The 27624-nt window shown below is 47.2% G+C and overlaps 1 protein-coding gene across 1 annotated transcript in view; it reads right to left on the bottom strand.

Annotated features, from left to right (window-relative positions):
* LOC139234962 (secreted frizzled-related protein 1-like) overlaps positions 1–27624 on the bottom strand; it is a 203364-nt gene that overhangs the window by 154473 nt on the left and 21267 nt on the right. Inside the window, exon 2 of the mRNA XM_070865948.1 lies at positions 20789–20866. Within this exon, the coding sequence (XP_070722049.1) occupies positions 20789–20866 (78 nt within the window). The remainder of the gene's footprint in view (positions 1–20788; positions 20867–27624) is intronic.

Genomic DNA, 27624 nt, shown 5'->3' with positions numbered 1-27624 from the left:
TAGTGAATCGTCTCTGTACCCCTTCCAAAGCTAGTATATCCTTCCTGAAGTAAGGTGACCAAAACTGCACGCAGTACTCCAGGTGCGGCCTTACCAATACCTTATACAGTTGCAGCAAGACCTCCCTGCTTTTGTACTCCATCCCTTTCGCAATGAAGGCCAACATTCCATTTGCCTTCCTGATTACCTGCTGCACCTGCAAACCAACCTTTTGGGATTCATGCACAAGGACCCCCAGGTCCCTCTGCACCACAGCATGTTGTAATTTCTCCCCATTCAAATAATATTCCCTTTTACTGTTTTTTTTCCCCAAGGTGGATGACCTCACACTTTCCGACATTGTATTCTATCTGCCAAACCTTAGCCCATTCGCTTAACCTATCCAAATCTCCTTGCAGCCTCTCTGAGTCCTCTACACAACCCGCTTTCCCACTAATCTTAGTGTCATCTGCAAATTTTGTTGCACTACACTCTGTCCCCTCTTCCAGGTCATCTATGTATATTGTAAACAGTTGTGGTCCCAGCACCGATCCCTGTGGCACACCACTAACCACTGATTTCCAACCGGAAAAGGACCCATTTATCCCGACTCTCTGCTTTCTGTTCGCCAGCCAATTCTCTATCCATGCTAATACATTTCCTCTGACTCTGCAGTAACCTTTTGTGTGGCACCTTATCGAATGCCTTTTGGAAATCTAAATACACTACATCCATTGGTACACCTCTATCCACCATGCTCGTTATATCCTCAAAGAATTCCAGTAAGTTAGTTAAACATGATTTCCCTTTCATGAATCCATGCTGCGTCTGCTTGATTGCACTATTCCTATCTAGATGTCCCGCTATTTCTTCCTTAATGATAGTTTCAAGCATTTTCCCCACTACAGATGTTAAACTAACCAGCCTATAGTTACCTGCCTTTTGCCTGCCCCCTTTTTTAAACAGAGGCGTTACATTAGCTGCTTTCCAATCCGCTGGTACCTCCCCAGAGTCAAGAGAATTTTGGTAGATAATAACGAATGCATCTGCTATAACTTCCACCATCTCTTTTAATACCCTGGGATGCATTTCATCAGGACCAGGGGACTTGTCTACCTTCAGTCCCATTAGCCTGTCCAGCACTACCCCCCTAGTGATAGTGATTGTCTCAAGGTCCTCTCTTCCCACATTCCTGTGGCCTGCAAATTTTGGCATGGTTTTTGTGTCTTCCACTGTGAAGACGGAAGCAAAATAATTGTTTAAGGTCTCAGCCATTTCCACATTTCCCATTATTAAATCCCCCTTTTCATCTTCTAAGGGACCAACATTTACTTTAGTCACTCCTTTCCGTTTTATATATCTGTAAAAGCTTTTACTATCTGTTTTTATGTTTTGCACAAGTTTACCTTCGTAATCTATCTTCCCTTTCTTTATTGCTTTTTTAGTCATTCTTTGCTGTTGCTTAAAATTTTCCCAATCCTCTAGTTTCCCACTAACCTTGGCCACTTTATACGCATTGGTCTTTGATTTGATACTTTCCTTTATTTCCTTGGTTATCCACGGCTAGTTATCCCTTCTCTTGCCGCCCTTCTTTTTCACTGGAATATATTTTTGTTGTGCACTATGAAAGAGCTCCTTAAAAGTCCTCCACTGTTCCTCAATTGTGCCACCGTTTAGTCCTTGTTTCCAGTCTACTTTAGCCAACTCTGCCCTCATCCCACTGTAATCCCCTTTGTTTAAGCATAGTACGCTCATTTCTGACACAACTTCCTCATCCTCAATCTGTATTACAAATTCAACCATATTGTGATCACTCATTCCGAGAGGATCTTTTACGAGGAGATCGTTTATTTTTCCTGTCTCATTACACAGGACCAGATCTAAGATGGCTTGCTCCCTTGTAGGTTCTGTTACATACTGTTCTAAGAAACAATCCCGTATGCATTCTATGAATTCCTCCTCCAGGCTACCCCGTGCGATTTGATTTGACCAATCGATATGTAGGTTAAAATCCCCCATGACTACTGCCGTTCCTTTTTCACATGCCTCCATTATTCCCTTGATTATTGCCCGCCCCACCGTGAAGTTATTATTTGGGGGCCTATAAACTACGCCGACCAGTGACTTTTTCCCCTTACTATCTCTAATCTCCACCCACAATGATTCAACATTTTGTTCATTGGAGCCAATATCATCCCTCACAACTGCCCTGATATCATCTTTTATTAACAGAGCTACCCTGTCAAGCCCCCTCAGAATCTTATGCGTTTCAGTAAGATCACCTCTCTGTCTTCTAAACTCCAATGAGTATAGGTCCAACCTACTTAATCTTTCTTCATATGACAACCCCTTCATCTCAGGAATCAACCAAGTGCACCTTCTCCGAACTGTCTCCAATGCATTGAAGTGCTCCTTAACAAGAAACCAGCACCTTCAGGGGAGTAGTGAAGGCACAGGAGGCAAACGGTGGGGAAAGGAGGTAAGATGGCGAATCAACATCTCAGCTGTGTGTGGGATGGCCCAATGAGCTCCAATGGCGAATAGTTAGACAAGTGGTGAAATCTGGGGCCATAGGCCCATCTTCCAATCCTTCCTTTCACACCAGTGTCATTCAAGAAATAGTGCACAGGAGTAGTGAAGAGAAACCCTGATTTACATATTACCATCAAAAGCACGAGGGATGATAAACTAAGATGAATTCAGTTTGTGGAGCAGGCTTGATGGGCCAAATGGCATACTTTTGCTCCTATTTCTTACATACAAAACAATTCTTATCACCAAAATACAAAGACGTCTCACAAATTCATGAACCGTTTTCAAAAGCTGCGCCATGCAGACCCTCTTTAATTACTACTTGGTGCTGAGTTATTATCATCAGGGGTGTGTGGAGGGGGATTATTCTGTCAGAGTTCCTTCTCCTGTTCACTATCTGGTGACCGCCCCCCCCCCCAAAAAAAAAAACCTGCACATGTGAATGCCAGATGAGGACAGGATTGAGCATGTCTGTGAAGCCACCGTGGTTGAATTGCCCACAGACGCTCACTGCTGACGCATGAAAAATGCCCAATTGGGTGAGGCACCTCGTGTAACTGTGCTCCAGCATCAGTCAGGAGAGCGGCAGTGGGCTGACACCACTGGGGAGACAAACAAGAAAGACTGGCCTGCAAAGTGACCTGCAGTCAGATGGTCCCATTTCCATTTTGCTCGAGTTGTAATGCTCTGCTTATTTTGATTCAGAAAAAAACATCCTTCCCGGGCCAGGACAAGCAAGATTGATCTAAGAACCATTGTAATATGGTACATGTACAGGCGGTAATATTTTCTAGTGCTCAATTGCAGTCATTTATCTAAATCCTTGCAGCAGTGTCATCACAGCTGCCGATTCTTGGATTTGAACACCATGGCACAACAACGACAAGGAACGCCTTGTGCAGCAACATCTGCAGTCATTGTCACTGTCCGCACAAAAGGGATGAAAGGCTTTAAAAAAAACTCTTTAATATAAGTGGTAACTTTCGGGTAGTATAATCTAATGTCAGGGTTAATACCACATATAAAGTGCTTGTAGTAAAGTGGTTGTCTTCTCAACCTCTCTATTTACTTACTATTATTTTATGTGCCAAAATGGTGTTCTGTACTCATGATGTTTTAAAATGCACGAGTCTTTAGTTATCAGCACATACCTCTGTTGAAAGTGCCACTATGCTGTTCTGCAAGGACTTCTTAGCTTCAGAAACAATGGCAGGGAGAAAGTTGTCTTCTGCCCACTCTTTGTGACAACGGCGTAAACAGGTTGATAAAGAAGACGTTTTTGCTCTTTTGTGTCAGCCGTGGTTCAATGGGTAGCCAGCTCGCCGCTGAGTCAAAAGGTTGTGGGTTCAAGTCCCACTCCAGAGACTTGAACTCGTATTGTGTGCCGAAACTCCCAGGGCCAGTACCGAGGGAGTGCTGCACTGTCGGAGGTGCCGTCTTTTGGATGACAAAATTAAACCGAGGCCCCATCTGCTCCCTCCTGTGAAGGTAAAAGATTCTATGGCACTATTTTGAAGAAGAGCAGAGGAGTTCTCCCCGGTAGCTTGGCCAATAATTATCCTTCAGCTAACATCGCTAAAACACTGGTCATTATCACATTACTGTTTGTGTGATTTGCTGTGCGCAAATTGGCTGCCGCGTTTGCGACAGTGACTGCATTTCAAAAGTACTTCATTGGCCGTAAAGCACTTTGGGATGTCTTGAGGTTGTGAAAGGCGCTATACAAATGTAAGTCATTCTCTTTTTATTAAACAACATGCAGCGCACAGGGCAAAATTTTATCTGCGGCAAATAGCACCAGCCACTCTCTGCTTTAAGTGAATTCTGGCTTGTAACCAAAGTTAGAGGAGTAGCGTCAGTCATGAAGAAGCCAATGTAAACATATCTGGTTCCACGTCGATACGGTTTTCAAGCTGAAAAACAAATAAAGCCCTAACTTATCCCGCTCCAAAATGAATCTGAGGGTTATTTCAGCTGAAGCGACTGCATTCAGATGTCAAGACATCAGCTCAATAAATACATGGAACCAGTTGCATGTTTCTCAAGCAGTCAGTCATGAAAAGGAATGGCAAGTCTTTGCAAGACCAATCCCAGGGGATGGAGTAAACAGGAGAAGGGGGAGAAGATTACTATGTCAATGCATGCAATTCATCCATGGACAAGGTAGTATATTTTCTTCTGTCGCCAAAGATTACCGAATATTTGGTTGGGGAAGAAAATGCTTTAGTTGCTTACATTTTATGTTTTGAATACTCTTTTCACTACTGCACTTCTTGTAAAGCCTGAAGAATGTGACCACTTTCTGAAGAAGAACGTTCATTTTCTACCGTTTCTGAGACAAAGCGAAATTCCGCAAAGATTTTGATCCCTCGGAAGCCTGTGAAGACAACAGAACATCCTACCATGTCCTTCTTACTCCCTTTTATTTCTTAACATGTTAGCTATGAATTGGACAAGGAAGAATGAAAGGTGACTTAGATATTAGGGGGGTTGAAATTTCCCCTTTCCGAAAGGCTTATTAGCACCTACAGAAGGCGATAACGGGGCAATAAGGACATTTCGCCCGGGGGCAGCTGGCGGAACCGACCGGCCCGGAATTGTTCCCGGGATGGCGGCAGTGAAGACGGCTTTGCGTCTTGCCTCGTAGTTTTCGCCGTGCGTGGAGGCCCCTTATCGCCCCGCACTGACCCCTTTACGCCCTGCGGGGGAAATTGCCCCGCGGGAGTGAGGTTGGCATGCGGCAATGCCACCGACAGATTTGCGGGTCGCAAAGCTGTGGTGGCTGGAGTGCCCATCAGCTCTTAAAGGGGAAGGTCTTGTGCTGCGGCCGGCATCTTTTTTCTGTCGGCCGACTTTGTAGTCGGCCCAACAATGGCGGCCGAGTGGGGGGGCTGGGCTGCATGTTGGTGGCCTGGCCAAAACCCATCCTGATGGCCCAGTGGACACCAGGAAATTGGCTGCAGAGTTCACAGTGGCCCTCCCTTCAAAAGAAGGGGAGGGTGTTGTGATGTGGTCAGCGCGCCGCAGCGCGTCACACCCCATTACCATTCCAGGGAGACAAATCTCACCTCTGATACCGCCCCGCTGATTTTTTTTGATTCAACGACCCCGATTCCGGGACATTTAGCGACCCATCTCGCCAGGCTCTAACTTTTCATTTAATTCAAATTGTGCGCCCCAAACGCGGGACAATTTTGCCCGCTAGACCTTTTCCAATTCTTACTCAGCGAGCAGTCATGGAGGCACATGCAACAGTGTCCTCCTCAAGAGGGAAGGTAACAAGTGAGGAGCAAGCCAACCTGCCCATTCAGGCGTACCATCTCGTACCCAGTCATTGAACCACACTGGGACCTAAAGAGGGGACCTAATAAATTAAAAAGAACACATGGACAGATTGCGAAATGATGGCTCAATTGCAAAAGTACACTTGCACATGTACTGCAACAAAGAATGGAGGATCTGTGTGATTGATGCGTTTAGCCTGTAGGTCTGAATGGAGTGCGCTTGCACACTTTTTCAACTGGCACAGTCGAGGCTTTGCAGCTTGCCCTGTTGCTTGAGTGTTCCTCTGAACTATCCTTTCTTATGTCTGCTAAGCTCTAAATACACCTCTTAGATTCGATTTCCCAGCCCCGTGTCGGACTGAAAACTTTCTGTATCGAACCTTAGTTAGACCACACTTAGAGTACTGCGTACAGTTCTGGTCGCCATATTTTAAAAAGGATATAGAGGCACTGCAGAGGGTGCAGGGAAGATTAACAAGGATGATACCAGAAATGCGAGGGTTTACATATCAGGAAAGGATGAACAGGCTATGTCTCTTTTCACTAGAAAAAAGAAGGCAGGGGTGAACTAATAGGGGTCTTGAAATGATGAAAGGTTTTGATAGACTGGATACAGAGAGAATGTTTCCATTTGTGGGGAAGAGCATAACTAGAGGCCATCAATATAAAATAGTCACCAAGAAATCAAATAGGAATTCAGAAGAAAGTTCTTTACCCAAAGAGTGGTGATAATGTGGAACTCGCTCCCACAGGGAGTGGTTGAAGCGAATAGTATCGATGCATTTAAGGGGAGGCTGGACAAGCATATGAGGGAGAAGGGACTGGAGGGTTATACTGATAGATTTAGATGGGGAAAGACAGGAGGAGGCTCGAGTGAAGCATAAATGCCGGCATGGACTGGTTGGGCCGAATGGCCTGTTTCTGTGCCGTATATCCCGTGTAATCCGATGTAATTCATGCACCATCTTCCCAGGATCCCAAGATTCTGGAACTGCAAAGCTTCCTCAGTTTCCCATTCTTCCTACAGTCTGCCGGCTTTTGAAGCAACATTGACGGAAATTAGGAGGAATTTCTTCTCTCAGAGGGTCGTGAATCTTCGGAATTCTCTCCCGCAGAGAACTGTGGAGGCTGGGTCACTGAATATATTTAAGGTGGAGAAAGACAGATTTTTAGGTTAGGTGTGTTGGTGTAGAGGAGCTGTTACCAGTGATCTGATCAACCTGTTTTAATGGTTTGAAGTCCGAATCCCAGGTTGGTCTCTTCTAAAACTGAATTTTAGTAGGTTGTGCCTGAATGAGAGGTGATCTTATCGAAACATATAAGATAATGAGGGGGCTCGACGCATAGAGGATATTTCCACTCATAGGGGAAACTAAAACTAGGAGGCATAGTCTCAGAATAAGGGACCGTCCATTTAAAACTGAGATGAGGAGGAATTTCTTCTCTCAGGGCGTTGTAAATCTGTGGAATTCTCTGCCCCAGAGAGCTGTGGAGGCTGGGTCATTGAATATATTTAAGGCGGAGATAGAAAGATTTTTGAGCGTTAAGGGAGTAAAGGGTTATGGGGAACGGGCAGGGAAGTGGAGCTCAGTCCATGATCAGATCAGCCATGATCTTATTAAATGATGGAGCAAGCTCGAGGGTCCAAATGGCCGCCTTCTGCTCCTATTTCTTATGTTCTTGTGCTCGAGGGACCAAATGGCCTACTCCTGCTCCTACTTCCTATGTTCTCATGAACCACTTTTGCTCGATTTGCTGCCTCTTCCACTCTTTGTCACCTTGACGGTGTTCTGCACTGTGGGCCTCAGCCCTTCATGGAGGTTCCTTCACAAAGTAAGACAATTGCAGCAATGGGAATCTACCTCCCGGGGGTCGGGGGGGGGGGGATGGTGGGGTGGTGCGGGGGGGCAGCGCGGGGTTGGGGAGGGGCGGTCAATATTCCTGAAAATGCTGAGGCAGCATAAAGCAGTAAATTCAAGCTGAGGAACTGCATTGTGGTTAAAAACCCCTGACGGAGGCAGCATGTTTAGACTCCTGGTTTGTCTGACGGTAAAAGAGTTCGACATGTAATAAACTAGCTGACAGGAACACTCATCACGAGTGAGACCGTGGCAGGAACAAAAGTGGTTTTATTATGTTCTTGCTCAGCTTAACTGAGTGCTCCATTCAAACTACGTACAAACAGCACTTTCATTCTCACTGCACAATGGTTCATTTTTGCTCTGTCTGGAGAAGTACTGAATTACCAAAGTCACCAGCATTATCAGCCCACTGTTCCAAAAAGTTAAGTCGCAAATCTTGATGAAAGAAAGTATTTCATTTTTGGGGGGAGGAAACCCGTAAAGTGACTGGCTTGTAAAAATATTTCATTAGCAGCTGCGCGCCCTGTTGACAGGTTTAACTGGTCTCTGTCCAAATCATATCTGTGGTTATGAATATTAAATCTTGATGGTTTAAAGGTTCACTACGTGCTAAAAGATTGACTTCTTTTGGCCAGTTAATTTATGCTTTGTTCCATCGCCTTGGTGGCCTCCTTCTGCCTTTCGTCCCAAGCTTGCACCCTCTGTACCTCATCACCAATTGTCACCGCCTCTCCACTCCCTCTGCTCCAGCTTTGGTTGCTGTTTGCTCAGCCACAACACCTCTACTCGCAGGAACTCCGAACTAAAGAAAGAAGGAAAGACTTGCACCGGACATCTCAAAGCACTTTACAGCCAATGAAGTACTTTTTGGAGTGTGGTCACTGCTGTACCTTCTGTACTCCTTGCCACCTCCCTTGCTGCCTGCTTTTACAAACCTGCCCCAAACCCTTCTCTCCCACGGTGCCTTTGGTCCGCAGCTTTCCTCGTCTCCACTGCCATTGGGTGAGGTCCAGACTGGGAAGAAGGAGGTAAAAAAAAAAGAAAGAAAGGAAGGAAAAGAAGGAGGCAAGAATCAAAGGGAAAGGAAGGAAGGAAAGAGAAAAGGAAGGAAGGAAAGAGAAAAGGAAGAAAGGAAAGAAAGAATGGAAGAAGAGAAGGAAAGGAAGGAAGGAAAGGAAGACGAGCGCCTTTCACGACCACCGGATGTCTCAAAGCACTTTACAGCCAATGAAGTACTTTTGGAGTGTAGTCACTGCTGTAATGTGGGCAACGTGGCAACCAATTTGTGCACAGCAAGCTCCCACAAACAGCAATGTGATAATGACCAGATAATCTGTTTTAATGATGTTGATTGAGGGATAAATATTGGCCCAGGACACTGGGGATAACTCCCCTGCTCTTCTTCAAAATAGTGCCATGGGATCTTTTACGTCCACCTAAGTGAGCAGATGGGGATTCGGTTTAACGTCTCATCTGAAAGACAGCACCTCCAATAGTGCAGCACTCCCTAAGGAAGACTTGCATTTATGTAAAGCCTTTCACGACAACCGGACGTCTCAAAGCATTTTACAGCCAATGAAGTACTTTTGGAGTGTAGTCACTGTTGTAATGTAGGAAACACGGCAGCCAATTTGTGCACAGCAAGCTCCCACAAACAGCAATGTGATAATTGTTGTGTTCCTGACACAGATGAGACTGCACACAGAGAGGTTAAAGTAACAGTGACCTCAGTCTTTATTAAGACACTCCAGAGTGAGGAACAGTCCTTAGGGGCCGGATTATACACAGTGCTCCCAAGGGATGCTGGGATCCCTTGGAACTTCAGGGGATGCGCTCCCTGGTGGCGGAACATGGGAGTGCATGCTTTACAGATACACAACATCACTCCCCCCCCACAAAGTCAAAGTGAAAACTATTTACAAGGTAAGATGGTAGGTTTCTTTCCCTGGTGGACCGCCTCGGTACAAATGTCTGTTCTGGTGTGTTGGCTGTGCCCTCGCTGGGCTGGCGTGTTGTTGGCCCTGGAGGGCTGCTGGGTGAGCCTGGCCTTGCTGGGCTGTTGGGCGTGATGGGTTCGATTTACTGGTCCAAGGTGGTGTCGTTGATCCTTTGGGTGAGTGTTGTGGGCTCAAAAAAGGTGGTGTCTGCTGTGGGTTGTTCAGGGCAGTCTGTGAACCGCAGCCTCGTTTGGTCCAGGTGCTTTCTGCAAATATGTTCATTGTCTAGTTTGACTACAAACACCTAACTCTCTTCTTTAGCTATTACCATGCCCGCGATCCACTTGGGACTATGTCCATAGTTTAGCACATACACAGGGTCTTTCAGTTCAATTTCCCGTCACACAGTGGCTCAACCATCGTTTACATTTTGTTGCTGCCGCCTGCTCTCTACCTGATCATGCAGATTGGGGTGAACCAGTGAGAGTCTGGTTTTAAGTGTCCTTTTCATGAGTAGCTCAGCCGGGGGCATCCCTGTGAGTGAGTGGGGTCTCCTGCGGTAGCTGAGCAGTACTCGGGACATGCGGGTTTGGAGTGAGCCTTCTGTGACTCGTTTAAGGCTCCGTTTGATTGTTTGTACTGCCCGCTCTGCCTGCCCATTGGAGGCTGGTTTAAACTGGGCCGAGATGACATGTTTCATCCCATTGCGGGTCATGAATTCTTTAAATTCGGCACTGGTGAAACAAGGCCCGTTGTCACTGACCAGTATGTCAGGCAGGCTGTGGGTGGCAAACATGGCCCTCAGGCTTTCAATGGCGGCGGTGGCGGTGCTTCCCGACATTATTTCACATTCAATCCATTTTGAAGAGGCATCCACCACCACCAGGAACATTTTACCGAGAAACGGGCCCACATAGTCGACATGGATCCTTGACCATGGTCTGGAGGGCCAGGATCACAAATGTAGTGGTGCCTCTCTGGGCGCGTTGCTCAACTGAGCACACACGCTGCATTGCCGTACACAGGACTCTAAGTCAGAGTCAATACCGGGCCACCACACGTGGGATCTGGCTATCGCTTTCATCATTACTATACCCGGGGGTGTGCTGTGGAGATCTGAGATGAACGTCTCCCTGCCCTTTTTGGGTAGCACTAAGCGGTTACCCCACAACAGGCAGTCTGCCTGAATGGACAGCTTGTCCTTTCGCCGCTGGAACGGCTTGATTAGCTGTTGCATTTCAACGGGGATGCTGGCCCAGCTCCCATGCAGTACACAGTTTTTTACTAGGGACAGCAGAGGATCTTGGCTGATCCAAGTCCTAATCTGGCGGGCCGTGACAGGTGATTTATCATTTTCAAACGCTTCCATGACCATCAACAAGTCTGCGGGCTGCGCCACCATCAACAAGTTTGCAGGCTGCGCCATTTCCACCCCCGTGGTGGGCAATGGTAGCCGACTGAGAGCATCTGCACAGTTCTCGGTGCCTGGCCTGTGGCGGATGGTATAGTTATACGCTGATAGCGCGAGTGTCCACCTTTGTATGCGGGCTGAGGCAGTAGTATTTATCCCCTTGTTTTCAGCGAACAGGGATGTGAGGGGCTTGTGATCGGTTTCCAGCTCAAATTTGAGGCCAAACAGGTACTGATGCACTTTCTTTGCCCCGAACACACACGCTAATGCCTCTTTCTCAATCATGCTATAGGCCCTCTCGGCCTTAGACAAGCTCTTGGAGGCATAGGCGACAGGTTGTAACTTCCCCGCAACGTTAGCTTGTTGTAATACACACCCGACTCCGTACGACAACACATCACATGCTAGCACAAGTCTTTTACACAGGTTATACAATACAAGCAGCTTGTTGGAGCATAAAATGTTTCTGACTTTCTTAAAAGCAATTACTTGGTTTATCTCCATACCCAGTTCTCACCTTTACACAATAACACATGTAGAGGCTCTAAGAGGGTGCTTAACCCCGGTAGGAAATTACCAAAATAGTTGAGGAGTCCCAGGAACGACCGCAGCTCCGTGACGTTGTGTGGCCTGGGTGCGTTCCTGATAGCCTCTGTCTTGGCGTCTGTGGGCCGAATGCCGTCTGCTGCGATCTTTCTTCCCAAAAACTCCACTTCTGTTGCCATGAAGACGCATTTCGACCTCTTCAGCCGCAGCCCTACGCGATCCAGTCGCTGGAGGCTTCCTCCAGGTTTTGTAGGTGCTCGACGATGTCCTGACCCATGACCAATATGTCGTCCTGAAAAACCACCGTACGTGGTATCGACATGAGTAGGCTCTCCATGTTTCTCTGGAAGATTGCTGCAGCCGACCGAATTCCAAACGGGCATCTGTTGTAGATGAACAGTCCCTTGTGTGTGTTGATGCAGGTGAGGCCCTTCGAAGACTCCTCCAGCTCCTGCGTCATGTCGGCCGAAGTCAGGTCGAGCTTGGTGAACGTCTTGCCTCCTGCCAACGTCGCAAATAGGTCGTCTACCTTAGGTAGCAGGTATTGGTCCTGTAGTGAGAAATGATTAATAGTTACTTCATAATCGCCGTGCCATCACTTTTGAGTACTGGAACAATCGGACCGGCCCACTCGCTGAATTCCACTGGGGAGATGATGCCCTCGCGTTGCAACCTGTCTAGCTCGATTTCCACTCTCTCCCTCATCATGTGAGGTACCGCTCCTTGTGGTGAATAGGTCGTGCCTCTGGGACCAAGTGGATCCGCACCTTCGCTCCAGGAAAGTTTCCAATGCCAGGCTCAAAAAGGGAAGGAAATGTGTTAAGAACCTGGGTACATGAGGCCTCATCGACATGTGATAGTGCTCGGATGTCATCCCAGTTCCAGCGGATTTTGCCCAGCCAGCTCCTGCCAAGCAGTGTGGGGCCATCGCCTGGGATAATCCAGAGTGGCAGTTCGTGCATCATGCCCTCGTACGTGACCTTGACCATGGCGCTGCCCAAGACAGTGATAAGCTCTTTGGTGTACGTTCTGTTTCGTGTGGATGGGGCTCAGGGCTGGTCTGAGTGCCTTGTTGCACCACAGTCTCTCAAACATCTTTTTACTCATGATGGATTGGCTAGCGCCAGTGTCCAGTTCCATGGCTACGGGTAAGCCATTCAATTTTACATTTAGCATTATAGGTAGACATTTCATTGAAAATGTGTGCACCCCGTGTACTTCAGCATCTGCCTCCTCTCTCTGAGGCTCGAAATTGCTTTGATCCACCATGGACCGATCTTCCTCTGCTACGTGGTTGTTAGCAGGTTTTGCAGAGCTTGCAGCTTGTCTGTTGGAGGTGCCCCATTGTTCCATAGCTCTTGCAAACATACCCTTTGAAGCAGCATGAATAGGCTGAATGGAAGCCTCCACAACGCCAACAAGGTGTGAATTGCCTTGCATTCATCCTTTGTTGTGGACTCTGAGTCATCTGAGTCACCTGAGGCCTGCTGGCAGTTGCAGATTCGTGGTTTCTGCCCTGTACATTTCTGCTCATAAACACAGTTCCAGTTAATTTATGAACATTGCTAGCACTTGTGTGCTGAGAGATTTTTTTGGTGTTATCACTGGTGGACATAAACGCCTGTGCTATCGCAATGGCCTTACTGAGGGTCGGTGTTTCTACAGTCAAAAGTTTTCGTAGGATGGTCTCGTGGCCAATGCCCAGTACAAAAAAGTACCTGAGCATTTGCTCCAGGTAGCCATCAAACTCACATTGTCCTGAAAATCGCCTTAGCTCGGCGACAAAGCTCGCCACTTCCTGACCTTCAGATCGCTGGCACATGTAGAACCGATACCTCGCCATCAGCACGCTCTCCCTCGGATTAAGATGCTCCCGAACCAGTGTACACAGTTCCTCATACGACTTATCTGTGGGTTTCACTGGAGCCAGAAGATTCTTCATGAGGCTGTAGGTCGGTGCCCCGCAGACCGTGAGGAGGACCGCTCTCCTTTTTGCAGCGCTTCCTTCTCCGTCCAGCTCGTTGGCTACAAAGTACTGGTCTAGCCATTTGACATAGGCTTCCCAGTCCTCACCCTCTGAGAACGTCTCCAGGATGGCCATTTTTGCGTTGGATTCGTATATTCGTCACCAGTTGTTGTGTTACTGATACAGATGAGACTGCACACAGTGAGGTTAAAGTAACAGTGACCTCAGTCTTTATTAAGACACTCCAGAGTGAGGAACAGGCCTTAGAGGCCGACTTATATACAGTGCTCCCAAGGGATGCTGGGATCCCTTGGGACGTCAGAGGATGCACTCCCTGGTGGCGGAACATGGGAGTGCATGCTTTACAGATACACAACAATAATGAGCAGATAATCTGTTTTTGTGATGTTGGTTGAGGGATAAATATTGGCCCAGGGCACTGGGGAGAACAGGGCAGCCATGGCTGAAGGCTGGGAAAGTCTTACTTGTTTATCTCAGCTCATGTAATAAAAATTAATGTAAGGCCGGAATATTAAAGAATATTAAAAATCTAAAGGTGCCAGGGGTTCTTGGTGGTCCATTTGACCAATGTACCATGGAGTGATAGAAAGGCATAGAGACAAGGAAGGTCCCATATCGATTCCCCTGTCTGTGCTGAGTTCGATAAGCACATTGGTGGTTAGTAGGCACTACAATTGGCCGTCTGTGTCCCCCAACCCATCTAGTGACCCCCCCCTGGGTGAGATGAGTTAGCGCCGACACTTCCAATGGCTGAATGATCTGGGGAGACTGCCTGTGTCTGAGCATGAAGATCAACCATTGACAGCAAGGTGGCCAAGGTGGCAGGGGAGCTGCCAGTTGGTGCCTGTTTGAACTAAGCGGCAGCACAAGAAGTGGGGGTAAAGACAAGAGAGGAGATGATAAGAACATAAGAAATAGGAGTGGGAGTAGGCCATTCGGCCCCTCGAGCCTGCTCCACCATTCAATAAGATCATGGCTGATCTTCTACCTCAACTCCACCTTCCTGCACTGTCCCCATATCCCATGATTCTCTAAATATTCAATTCTCCTATCTTGAATATGCTCAAAGACTGAGCCTCCACAGCCCTCTCGGGTAGAGAATTCCAAAGATTCATCACCCTCTGAGTGAAGGAGTTTCTCCTCAACTCAGTCCTAAATGGCCGACCCCTTATTCTGAGACTGTGACCCCTGGTTTTGGACTCCCCAGGCAGGGGGAAACATCCTCCCTGCATCTACCCTGTCAAACCCTGTAAGAATTGTGAAAGTTTCAATGAGATCACCTCTCATTTTTCTAAACTCTAGAGAATATAGTCCTAGTCTACTCAATCTCTCCTCATAGGACAATCCCCCCATCCCAGGAATCAGTCCGGTGAACCCGCGTTGTACTCCTTCCATGGCAAGTGTATCTTTCCTTAGGTAAGGAGACCAAAACGGTACACAATACTCCAGGTGCGGTCTCACCGGGACCCTATATATTTGCAGTAAGACGTCTTTACTCTTATATTCAAATCCTTTTGTAATGAAGGCCGACATACCATTTGCTATCATAATTGCTTGCTGTACCTACATGTTAACTTTCAGTGATTCGTGTACAAGGACACCCAGGTCCCTCTGAACACCAACATTTTCCAATCTCTCACCATTTAAAAAAATACTGTTTTACTATTTTTCCGACCAAAATTTCTCCACATTATATTCCATTTGCCATGTTCTTGCCCACTCACTTAGCCTGCCTATGTCCCCTTGAAGCCTCTTTGCATGGCAGTGAAACAGAGAACCCTGGACTATTGCCATGGAGAGTCCTACATGTTCCAAGCTAAATATAGGCTGGCGCTGGCGAAAGGTCGAAGAGAGTTATTTAAATGTTATATGAAGTGTCTGAGGTAAATAAAACATTCTGTGGTTTTCACGTTGAATTTTTCTGATTTTCTTTTCAAAACCCAACATGTGTGGACTAACAGAAGAAGCAGTGTTCAGCGTTTCATCAGTGTGAAACAGTTTTCTGTGGCCATGAACTGTGTGCGGCAGGATCGATCCAGACTAATTCATCAAAAGTGCGGCCACTTGCTCGGGTTGGGTTTCATTCCTTATTTTGACTGTGGAGAAACTGTTGCCACACTTCGGATTAAACCCTGTCCCCGGCCCCAAGCTATGAACTGAAACGGTCTCAGTGCAAACCTGAGGGGGTGGGGTCTGGCTCCCCTTTTGAAGGCTGCACTCGTTTGTCATTCTCTGCGCCATTCCCTCAACCCCCTTTCCTGAACGCAGTAACTTACTCAATGGCCTGTGTGATTCCACGGGTGATGGCCACTTGATATGACTTGGGTGGCACCTCAGCCCAGCCAGTGTCCTGTCCTCACCCGACCTGGGATTTCTAGCAGAAATCGCCGGGACCCGACACAAACGTCGCTTACAGAGCAGCTGGCAATGTTTTCACCACAGTTTAACGTGATATACTTGCCATAGAGGGGGTGCATCAGACTGATTCCTGGGAGAGCAGGGCTGTCGTATGAGGAGAGATTGGGTCGACTAAGCCTGTATTCACTGGAGTTTAGAAGAATGAGAGGGGATCTCATTGAAACGTATAAAATTCTGACGGGGTTGGATAGTCTGGATGCGGGGAGGATGTTTCCCCGGGCTGAGAAGTCTAGAACAAGGGGTCACAGTCTCAGGATACGGGGTAGGAAATTTAGGACCGAGATGAGGAGAAATGTTTTCACTCAGAGGGTGAACCTGTGGAATTCTCTACAACAGAAGGCTGTGGAGGCCAAGTCACTGAATATATTTAAGAAGGAGATCGATAGATTTCTAGACACAAAAGGCATTAAGGGGTATGGGGAAAAAGCGGGAAGATGGTGTTGAGATAAAGGATCAGCCATGATCATATTGAATGGCGGTGCAGGCTCGATGGGCCGAATGGCCTACTACTGCTCCTATTTTCTATGTTTCTATAAGGATACCATAAGCAACTGTAGCCCAAACCGAAATTGACTAACCGCACAGACTAGACCTCACGGACCTTTCTGGTCTGGATGGTTTTACCACACTTTGGCCCAGAAATCGGATTGTGCCACACACAGGCGCAAAATAAACCACTTAAGGGTCCAATATTGTGGGTGGCGGTGCCCGCTCATTCTGCGTCAGCAATGTGCCGCCTGCCATGTTGGATAGTGTTCCCCCGCAGGCATTCAAGGCAGGAAACTGGCGTTAGGCCTATTGTTTATGTAAATCGTGGCCTAACACCTGTTTCAGGCCCCTTTGTAAAATTGGATCGCGAATGACTGCAGCCCGTACCGTACGTGCTCGGTAACTTTGGTCAAGTGCAGTAGCCACGCCAGTGGTCCCTAACAGGACTGCTGGAGGTTGCCACCCGCAGAGGTAACTTTCAGGTTTTTGTACTTACCTTATTGCGAAGCCAGGTTGTGCAGGAATGCTTCTTCCATCTCCACATTAAATGACCCAATTCATTGTATATCGAGTCACTTACCAAACCTCGGTATTTTTAACATAAGATACTGAGCTCTGAAACAAGTGTAGTCAAATAACAAGTAGCCCCTGACAATGTGCATTTTCTCTTTCGGATTTGCTGTAAATGAGATGTTATTAGCTGATCTGTAGTCTCTGAATGTCAGTCACATCAGCAGTGAGCAGTCTTTTGTCAGGACACAGCGAGGAAGCTATGAATGTTCAAAGCTAGTTTACCAGGTCCCTTACAACACACGGTACGACACCATGATCAAATCAGATTGTTATTCTGGTCTTCCCATCTTTGAATCCCTCCATGACACCTCCCTATCCGTACAGTGCACTCCATTGAAAAACAAAGAAAAACTTGCATTTATATAGCACCTTTTATGACATCCCAAAGTGCTTTACAGCCAATGAAGTACTTTTGAAATGTATTCACTGTTGTAATGTAGGAAACATGGCAGCCAATTTGCACACAGCAAGCTCCCACAAACAGCAACGTTTGATAATGACCAGATCATCTGCTTTGTTGATTTTGATTGAGGGATAAATATTGGCCAGGACACCAGGGATAACTTGCCTGCTCTTCTTTGAAAGAGTGCTATGGGATCTTTATGTCCAGCTGAGAGAGAAGATGGGGCCTCGGTTTAACGCCTCATCTGAAAGATGACACCTGCACAGTGCAGCACTCCCTCAGCACCGCACTGGCGTGTCAGCCGAGACCTGTGTGCTCAAGTCTCTGGTGTGGGACTTGAATCCACAGCTTTCTGACTCAGAGGCGAGAGTGCTACCCACTGAGCCACATCTGGCAATGAACACATCCCTTCACATACCCTTCAGTTCTTCAACACTCGCCCCCTGTACACCCACCCCTCACTTCACTTCAACATTGGTGACAGAGATTTCAGTCACCTTGATCATGCTCCTTCGAACTGCCCCACCCTCCACCCCTTAAACACCTCCTTATCGCTCCATAACCCATTGTTCTGACCTTCAGTCGCCTCTCCTAAATGCACTCCCATGGCCCAATATCCGTTCCTTTTTTCCCTGAAAAGCCTTGTGGAATCTCCTACATAAAAGCTCCATGTAAAGCTGCGTTGTCCCTACCTGGGCTCATGTGATGAATAACCACTTGGGCGAGATACTGGAGAGTGGTAGGTGCCTGTACATCACACTTCAGTAAGGGGTCTAAGGGCTCGAAATTCAGCTTCTACCGCCACCCGTTACCGCGCGCAGGAGGCAGCTAACAGGCGGCAATGGCGTACATTCGACGGTAAGCAGAGTCCGCGCCCGCGCAGAAATTCAATCCACTCTTTGGTAGAGCTGCCAAGAGCTAACGCTGTGCCGGCTAACGCCAGCCGCGTGGTGAAGTCATCCAGCATTCATGCCTCCTTGGAGCCTCTATTGCGATATTTAGGCTGAACGTCGGCCTTCCCGGCAGGCCTTCTTACAGCCTGGAAAAAGTGGCGAGTGAACAGCGGAACGCGGGCGGTATCACCCAGAGAGCAAGGTAAGTGTTTTTCTTTGTTTAGTTCTTCATTTTCTCATTAGTTGTAACAGCGGGGAAGTTTGTGTGTGGGCCAGAGATGTTTGAGGGGCTTTTTTCCTTCCCGTTTCCCAGCAAGCTCGGCCCCCGATGGGAAATTCAGTCGGCCTCCTGAGCTCGCGCCCGAGGATGAGTATGGAACACCATGTTTTAGCGCTGCTCTCTCATCTTTGGGCGTAAAAACTGAATTTGGCAGTTGGAGCCTGCGCCTAACGCCCGGTGGTAAAATCAGCACTCAGGCGGTGACACTGCCTCAGAAATGGCGAGACCGGATTTCGAGCCCTCAATTCTTTCGGCGAGAGAAGGGGAGAAAACTGACAGAAACAAGTAACAACCAGGAGTTGAGCTTCAACTAATCAAAACCACTGTCAGATTCAGAATGTTGCTGGCCTTTCAGAGTCTACAACTTTTTAAGACAGATGGACTCTTTCAGGGAAAACTCACGACGGCAGAATTACAGAGACAGCGAATATGTGAAACACATTGTGAGGATTTAATGGGCAGAGTCTGCAGAATCCTCGCTGTCAGTGAATAAAGAAAAGCAGGGCCAAAATAAATGGCAAAACGTCTGACACACTCTGCTCCCAAGCTGTTAAAATCACACTTTAATAAGCTTCAGTCTTTAAGAGCCCGTCAAACAGAAGTGGTTTATGGTTGGACAGATGTGATTTCTGCTGCAGCCTTTTAATTGACGTTACACTTCTGATAGCTGTGAATAAACAGCTCTGTTCAATGTCCTTTTAAATGCCAAAATTAGTACTTGGAACTCTCTTGCCAGTGCATTAATTTTTTGAAACATTTAAACTAAAAAAAAAGGCACCACCATCATTCAGGCCAATGGTACTGTTTGCAATACTGGCCCGAGTGACCGAGGTTATGTTCTTGGTTGAAGAATCTGTCAAGATATTAGCAAGTCACACCAAAGATGTAGCAAGTTACACAGTTTATTGTCTGGGTGGGTCTGATTACATAATGTCGTCACATTACAAGGTTTATCAATTTGAACAGATTCTTTTCAGCAAAACTCCAGTAACTTTTATTGTTAGAAAGTAAGAAATTGAGCAGGATTGGCCATTCAGTCCCTCGAGCCTGCTGCGCCATTCAATAAAATCACGGCTGATCTTCTACCTCAACGCTACCTTCCTGCACCGTCCCCATAGCCCTTGATTCCCTTGGTATCTACAAATCTATTGATCTCGGTCTTGAATATACTCAATGACTGAGCATCCACAGCTCAGGACTTGAGCGCATTATCTCAGCTGACACTTGGGTGCCCTTCTGAGGGCGTGTTGCAGTGTCAGAGGCATTAACCGAAGCCCTAATACCTGTTCAGGTGAATGATAAAGATCCAGTAGCACCATACGAGGCAAAGCCGGGTAGGTTCTGGAGTCCAAGTCACACTCCCTTCCTCAATCGCCACTCAGACTAGTTCATTGCTGTGTGGAGCACCTCGCTGTGTGTAAAATGGCTGCCAGATTTAGCCACGTAACAGCAGTAACTGAACGTCAAACTAATGAATTGTATGCGAGATGCTTCGGTGAAGTGTGCTAATGTGAAACACTGCCCTAAAATACCTGCGATCAATGCTCTGTGAGGTCTTTTATTCAAAGGAGTATATTCCCAGAGATGGAAAAGCTAAATCGCTGAAATTCCAACACCCTGCTCACTCTCCTCAGCACACTTGGCCCGAACAAATCCAACATGTTTACTCTCAGGTTGCTGACCACAATACAAGACCCATTAACACCACTGAACTGAATGTAAAAGACCTTGACAGGAGGAGTCCTGTTGCTGCGGTTGAAGTTTGGTCAAATGGTGTCTCCCAAAGATGCTGTTTAATGCGCAGATTTTTCTGGCAGGTGCTCCCAGGCAGGTATAAGAGGGAATCTTATTTCACCTCAGAACTCCTGATCATATTATTGGGGAACTGCGCAGCCATCCTCCCAAGCTCCTGACCATTTCAATGGAGAGCAGAAGTGAACAATCTCCCCTTTATCTGCCAGAAATATATATGCATTGAATCGGCACGTGCTGGCAAAGTAGAGAATTCAGAAATCCACCCTCCGCCCCCCCAACCCGACAAAATCGGGACTGAACATTTAGAATTTTTTTCAACACGTCCCTGCCACTCTGAGGGTGCCCTGAAATTAAGTTGACAGAATTTTTTTTGAAACTCCGGTCGAGACAAGGTCAACCGCAGGCTTGCTTTGGTGCGTGAGTGGTGGATGTGACTTACCGAATTCGCTTGCACAGAGGTGATCCAGGATAATGTCTGTGTTCATTTCATTGTCGCACGGAGGACACACTTCCGATGCTGCCGGAAAACAAGCAGACAAACAAAAATCATGGTCAGTCAGAGCCAGGGAGATGGGAAACAGCAGTAACTCTTAAGTGCACAGAGGTAGCCGACGCAACAACTATAATAACCTACACCAAGCGCGCCATTAAAGTGGGGGAAAGCCACAAGGTGCTTTGCAGGAGTGTAATCAGACAGAAATGGACACTGAGGCAAAGATGAAGATATTGCGGGGGGAGGGGTGTTAATAGCTTGGTCAAAGAGGTATGGTGAGAGATGGCTGAGAGTAAGTTCTGAGACAGTGAAACATTCACAAGGTTCCATAAACTGAGAGAGAAAGACAACATCAAGTCATTCGTCAATAATATCCAAAGCTCAAGTTGTACTATTACTTGGAAAAACGCTTTATCCAAGCCAGTTCCCTCCCTGATCTCTTTAAGGGGCTCCTTCCCTTTCTGATGTTCTCTGAGTGTCAGTACCTCTACCAAGTGGCCAGTTTCCTGTGTGAGACCAGAGGGTGTGCATTAGCAGGCTATCTGAGCAGTTTAGCCCAACTTGTTCTCACCCGACATGAACTTTCCAACAGGGATTGCTAGCTAACAATCAGGATTGCAGGCTTGTTTTCACTAGCCGAGAAGATGCTGAGCCAGTTAAGTACTTTTGAGGTTCACTGGATTGATTCCTGGGATGAGTGGGTTGTCCTATGAGGAGAGATTGGGTAGATTGGTCCTCTACTCTCCAGATTGAGTACATTGGGCCTGTACTCTCTGGAGTTTAGAAGAATGAGAGTTGGTCTCATTGAAACATATAAGATCCTGAAGGGGATTAACAGAGTAGATGCTGAGAGGTTATTTTCTCTAGCTGGAGAGTCGAGAACTAGGGGTATACTCTCAGGATAAGGGGTCGGCCATTGTGATGGGGGGGGGAATTTCTTCACTCAATTAAAATCTTTGGAATTCTCTACCCAGAGGATGCTCAGTCATTGAATGTATTCAAGGCCGAGATCGAGAGATTTTTGCACTCTAAGGGAATCAAGGGATATGGGGAACGGGCGGGAAAGTGGAGTTGAGGTGAAAGATTAGGCGTGATATTATTGAATGGCGGTAACCGTGACGACACTACTGGTGCATCATTGCAAAGTACAGTTCCATACCACAATGGAGCTAAACTTCATTTAAGACTGAGATGAGGAGGAATTTCTTCACGCAGAGGTTGTGAATCTTTGGAATTCTCTGCCCCAAATGGCTGCGGATGGTGAGTCGTTGAATATATTCAAGGCTGAGATCGCTAGATATTTGGACTCGAGGAGAACCAAGGGCTATGGGGATCAGGCGGGAAAGTGTTGAGGTCGAAGGGATCGAGGTTGAAGGGATCATTTATAGAGGGTAGACAGGGCCTCACTTTAATGTTTCGTGTAAAGGCTGGCACCGCCGACTGTGCAGTGCTCCCTCAGTACCGCAGTGGTGTGTCAGACTAGATTTTGTGCAAACGTACCAGGAGTGGGACTTGAACCCGCTAACCTTATGACTCAGAGGCGAGAGTGTCTGCCCACTGAGCCATGGCTTTCACTCCCAGTCCTGCTGCGTAATGGACAAATAAAGTGTCCATTAAGTTGAGTGGCCAACACCCACAAGTGTACGACATCAATCAGACGATTGGAAGCGCACTGTCTGACTGATACTGCAGTGAAATGAGCTTTGAGGGAATAGTGCAAGTTGTATACACAGGTGTTCCATGCAGGGCACTGCAATGATTCCGTCAGCTGGTGAGTAGTGAAAGATTCATTGTGTTGGAGTGTTGGATTGCAGTTTTCCTGACACACTGCGCTCAGAGCTATTTACGTCACACGCTGATACAGCAGACCAGCCTCCCACTGCACGCTGCTGTTTGCTTTATTTGTCATGCGTAATTTCACAGTAAAGAAAGTAAAACTTACTTCAGCTTTTTTCCCCCCACTCTGCCTCAGGGTGATTGTAACTTTGTCAAATGATGGAACAGGCCTGCTCCTTATCTTTTGTTTTCCTTTTCAAACAGCTTCGGGAGATTTTCCCCAGAATAAGCTGGCTTCCCCCTTGCCCCCTGCCCCGCACCCCCCCCCCCACCCCCCCGACCCCCCGTACGATAAAGAAGATTGCAAATCAGAATCTTCAAAGGACCATTATGATTTCATTGAATCATACAGCACAGGAGGAGGCCATTCGGCCCATCGAATCTGCGCCGGCTCTTTCGAAGAGTAATCCCATTAGTCGCACTCCCCCCGCTCCTTCTCCGCATCCCTGTATTTTTTTCTCCTTCAAATATTTAACCAATTCCCCTGTTGAAGGTTACTGTTGAACCTGTATCCACCACCCTATCAGGCGGTGCATTCCAGATCCTAACCACTCGCTGCGTAAAAAGGTTTGTCCTCATGTCGCCTCTGGTTCTTTTGCCAATCGCCTTAAAACTGCGCCCTCTCGTTATCGACCCTTCAGCCAATGGGGACAGTTTCTCTTGATTGACTCTAAACCCGTGATGATTTTAAACACCTCGATCAAGTCCCCTCTTAGCCTCTCCTCCCAGGGGAACAACCCCAGCTTCTTTAACTGTAATCTCTCATCCTTGGAACCATGCTAGAAAATCTCTTCTGTACCCTCTCCAGAGCCTTCATGTCCTTCCTATTTCAATTGGTCAGTTTTAAACGTTACTGGTCGTTCTAAAACTCGGCTGGTACACGGAGCTGCAGTGCATTTTGCTTTCCCCCAGTGTTCTCCCCTCCTGTCTGGAAGGCCTTGCTAGGGTACCCTGCAAATCCTTCATGTAAAAAGCCAGACAATGGGGTCGATTTCCAGCTTGCCACCCGGGCATGAAATCGACGTTGTCGGTTGGCCGCACGTTGATTTCAATAGCAGAAAGAATCGGGGGATTTTTGTGACATCCGGTCAATCTGCATTGTCCACTTTATGCCCCGTGCAGCAAGCTGGAAATCTACACCCCAAGTGAGTAGTGGCAGCCTATTCGGCTGTGGTAGGCATCAGAAACAAATGGGATCCTGTCCTCACCCACATCCACATGCATGCACACGCGCACATGCACGCTTGCGACACAGTGTCCATTAGAACATAAGAGTTAGGAGCAGGAGTCGGCCATTCGGCCCCTCGAGCCTGCTCCGCCATTCAATAAGATTATGGCTGATCTTCAACCTCAACTCCACTTTCCCGCCTGATCTCCATAGCTCTTGATTCCCTTAGAGACTAAAAGCCTATCTGTCTCAGCCTTGAATATAGTCCAATGACTGAGCACCCACAGCCCTCTGGGGTAGAGAATTCCAAAGATTCACCACCCTTTGAGTGAAGAAATTCTTCCTCATCTCAGTTTTAAATGGCAGACTCCTTATCCTGAGACTATGCCCCTAGTTCTAGACTCTCCAGCCCGGGGGAAACAGCTCCTCAGCACCTACCCTGTCAATCCCCCTCAGAATCATATATGTTTCAAGGAGATCACCTCTCGTTCTTCTAAACTCCAGAGAGTATAGACACAATCTACTCAATCTCTCCCCGTAGGACAACCCTCTCATTGCAGAAATCAGTCTAGACAAGAGGGGGGCACTGGACAGCAGTCGGAATCGTGGCTGGTTTGCCTCTCTCCCCACTCAGCCAGCCAAGGAGCTCAGATGCCCAGCAGAGGGCAGGGATCAAACCTGGGATGTTCTGGTCTCTCGTGAGTGGAACTGTGGCGCGCACTGCCTTCACTCACAGAGCCAGCAATGCAGCTATCAGTACCTTGTTAAAATAAATTTGTTTTTAATAAGACCGAGATAAATTGATGTCAATGTGTCACAACCTGCACCTTCCCTGTGGCGAATTGAAGCTGGAAAGCCTCATCTATATTTATGAAAACCCGGACGTGACTAACAAGTGCTTCAGTGCTCTGCTGTGTAAAAGCTGCAGCATCGATGTTCCAATCCTCCCTGGGTCTACCCAAGGACACTCTCGTGCGTTTGCAATCAGCGATTTCTACTCCAGCCTTGTTCAGAAGCTGGTGCAAGCCTGTAAACGGATCACCGCATTTGAGAAAGAAAAATCATCAGAATGAAACAATCACGGGCTTATCTAAAAAGGGTGGCAGCCGCTGTAGGCTATTTAATCAACCCTCGCATTTCTTTCACACAAGAAGAGAGTGCTGGAAACAGTCGCTGCTTCTGCGGGCAGAATAGAGGAGTTCGCATTTCGCTTGTTCATTTGGGTTTCTTTCGTTGCCTGGTTCAGCGATTCTTTTAAGAGGAGAAAATATCCGATGTCTTGCGAAATGCAGCATGGTGCACTGCAATGTGGAACTGCAGAGAAAATGCTTCGCACTGTGACCTGGGTCAGCACATACAGGGCTTCTGGCTGCTCCTGTGGTTCTAGCTTTAAGCAAAATACCTTCACCACGATTTCCCTCAGTGGGGGAGGGTGGGGGCGGGAGAGGGAGGGATGCGGTGGTTGTTACCCCCGATCGGACGTTGTAACGTTGATATGGGGGAATTTGTGGAAAACCCCGGAAAGGAACGTAAACACTGTGGTTTTCGCCAATCTTCTAGCAAAGTTCCGGCAGCCGATCCGGGTGGAACCGGCAAACTCCCCCACCCCACCCCATCGCTGAGGGATATCCTGGCAAAGGTATTTGTAATGTATGGGCCTGGGAGTGTGCTCCCAGGTTTGTGGAGCTGTTGCATTGTGAGTGGCTTAGCCAGGTCACGTGATGTTCACAAGACTCAATAAAACCCCAGCCAGTTGGGTCTCGGTCATCCACGATGAGGTATGCAGTTGTGAGCTCAGTGGATGAACTGGTAATGTGTAGTGTGATTGTTAAACCTTTGTTAATCAACCAACTAGTTCTTAATAGCAATGTGTTGCTCTGAATTCTTTAGCAAAGATGCCATGAAGCAAATGCATTGCAGTATTTTTCCCCAGTTGCAGGGAACTCCTGAATGAATTCCCAGTGCCTCTGTTTCTGTGGATATTATGCCCCGCAAGGATGGAGCACTTTTTCATTTTGGCGCAAGGTCAGCTCAGGCGGAACATGGTGACCATTCTGCCCTAGCAATGTACCTCAGCCACTTACCCACGAGTACCATCCGGCTGTGTCTCGGAGAGTGATTCGTACATGACCCCTGACAGCCACCGGAGCGACCTTTCACCCCTGCAGCCTCGGGCTGGATTTGAGTCCAGCTTCCCACCCGCTGCCCTAACCTCAGCTGCTGCGTCGAATAGGCTCACGTTCTGGACAGATCAGTAACAGCTGCTTGTTAAAAGAGGGGCGGAATCTCCACTGCTCGGGCAGCCAAGGATTACCGCGCCAACACAAACTTCTGGTCTGTTGGGATGGCTCATGAAGGACAGGATGTCTTCATGTAACGCCTTATTACACGTCTCAGACACATTCCGAGCACATCCTGTACAATGAGCTCCTTTCAAGTATTGTGGCTGTTGTTATTGCTGTGGGCAGTTGGTACAAGTAAATAAAGGCCTACATTATTCTTGGTAATATCGTGCTGGAATTTCAGAAGTACATTTTTAGTTCTATTTGCTGGCACTCCAGTGCAGTACTGAGGGAGCGCTGCAATGTCAGATGTCCCGTCTTTCAGGAGAGACATTAAACTCAGGTCTGCCCTCTCAGGCAGTCATAAAAGAATCCATGGCGCTATTTGAGAAAAAGCAGGGGAGTTCTTTTTAGGGGTTGCCATATGAAGAAAGATTGAGCAGGTTAGACCTGTACTCATTGGAGTTTAGAAGAATGAGAGGGGATCTTATTGAAATGTATAAGATTCTGAGGGGGTTTGACAGGGTCGATGCAGAGAGGATGTTTCCCCTCGTGGTGGAATCGAGAACTAGGGGGCATCGTTTCAGAATAAGAGGTCGCCCATTTAAAACAGAATTGAGGAGGAATTTCTTCTCTCAGAGGTTCGTGAATCTTTGAAATTCTCCACTCCAGAAAGCTGTGGAGGCTGGGTCATTGAATATATTTAAAGTGGAGATGGACAGATTTTTGAAAGATAAGGGAGTTAAGAGTTATGGGGAGTGGGTGGGAAAGTGGAGCTGAGCCCAAGATCAGATCAACCATGATCTTATTGAATGGTGGAGCAGACTTGAGGGACCAGATGGCTTACTCCTGCTCCTATTTCTTAGGTTCGGCTGTTCTCCTTGGTGTCCTGTCCAATATTTGTCCTTCGAACAACACCTAAAACACATGATCTGGTTATTTATTTCATCAATGTTTGTGGGAGCTAGCTGTGCACAACTTTTTAAATAGGCTTCTTCAGGAGATGGGAAACTCTGACAAGTCCACATTTATTGCCCATTCTACGTTGCCCTGCGAAGCTAGACTATTGCATCTGATGGAGGAATCCAAAGCACAGGGGCATAACCTAAAAATTAGACATTTAGGAATGAAATCCAGAAATATTTTTTCACACAGAGGGTAGTGGAAATATAGAACTCTCACCCCAAAAGGCTTTGGATGCTGGGTCAATTGAAATTTGTGAAATTGAAAGAGTGAGATCAACAGATTTTTGTTAGGTAAAGGATATCAAAGGACGTTGAACAAAGGTTGATAAATTGAGTTGAGGTACAGGTCAGCCATGATCTAATTGAACGGCGGAACAAGCTCGAGGGGTGAGTGGCCTCCTGCTGATCCTGTATTTGTAAAGAGATAAACTGCACCTAAAAATGAACGTAAGGGTATGACTCTTTTCCTTTCTTTCTGTGACCACCTTGGACCACACATCATCGGCTGAGAAATGAAGCAAGAAATCTATT

This window comes from Pristiophorus japonicus, chromosome 22 (genome assembly GCF_044704955.1).
Source record: "Pristiophorus japonicus isolate sPriJap1 chromosome 22, sPriJap1.hap1, whole genome shotgun sequence".
NCBI lineage: Eukaryota > Metazoa > Chordata > Chondrichthyes > Pristiophoridae > Pristiophorus > Pristiophorus japonicus.
Note: the sequence above shows the minus strand (reverse complement) of the source record. Positions and strands in the feature narration are given on the sequence as shown.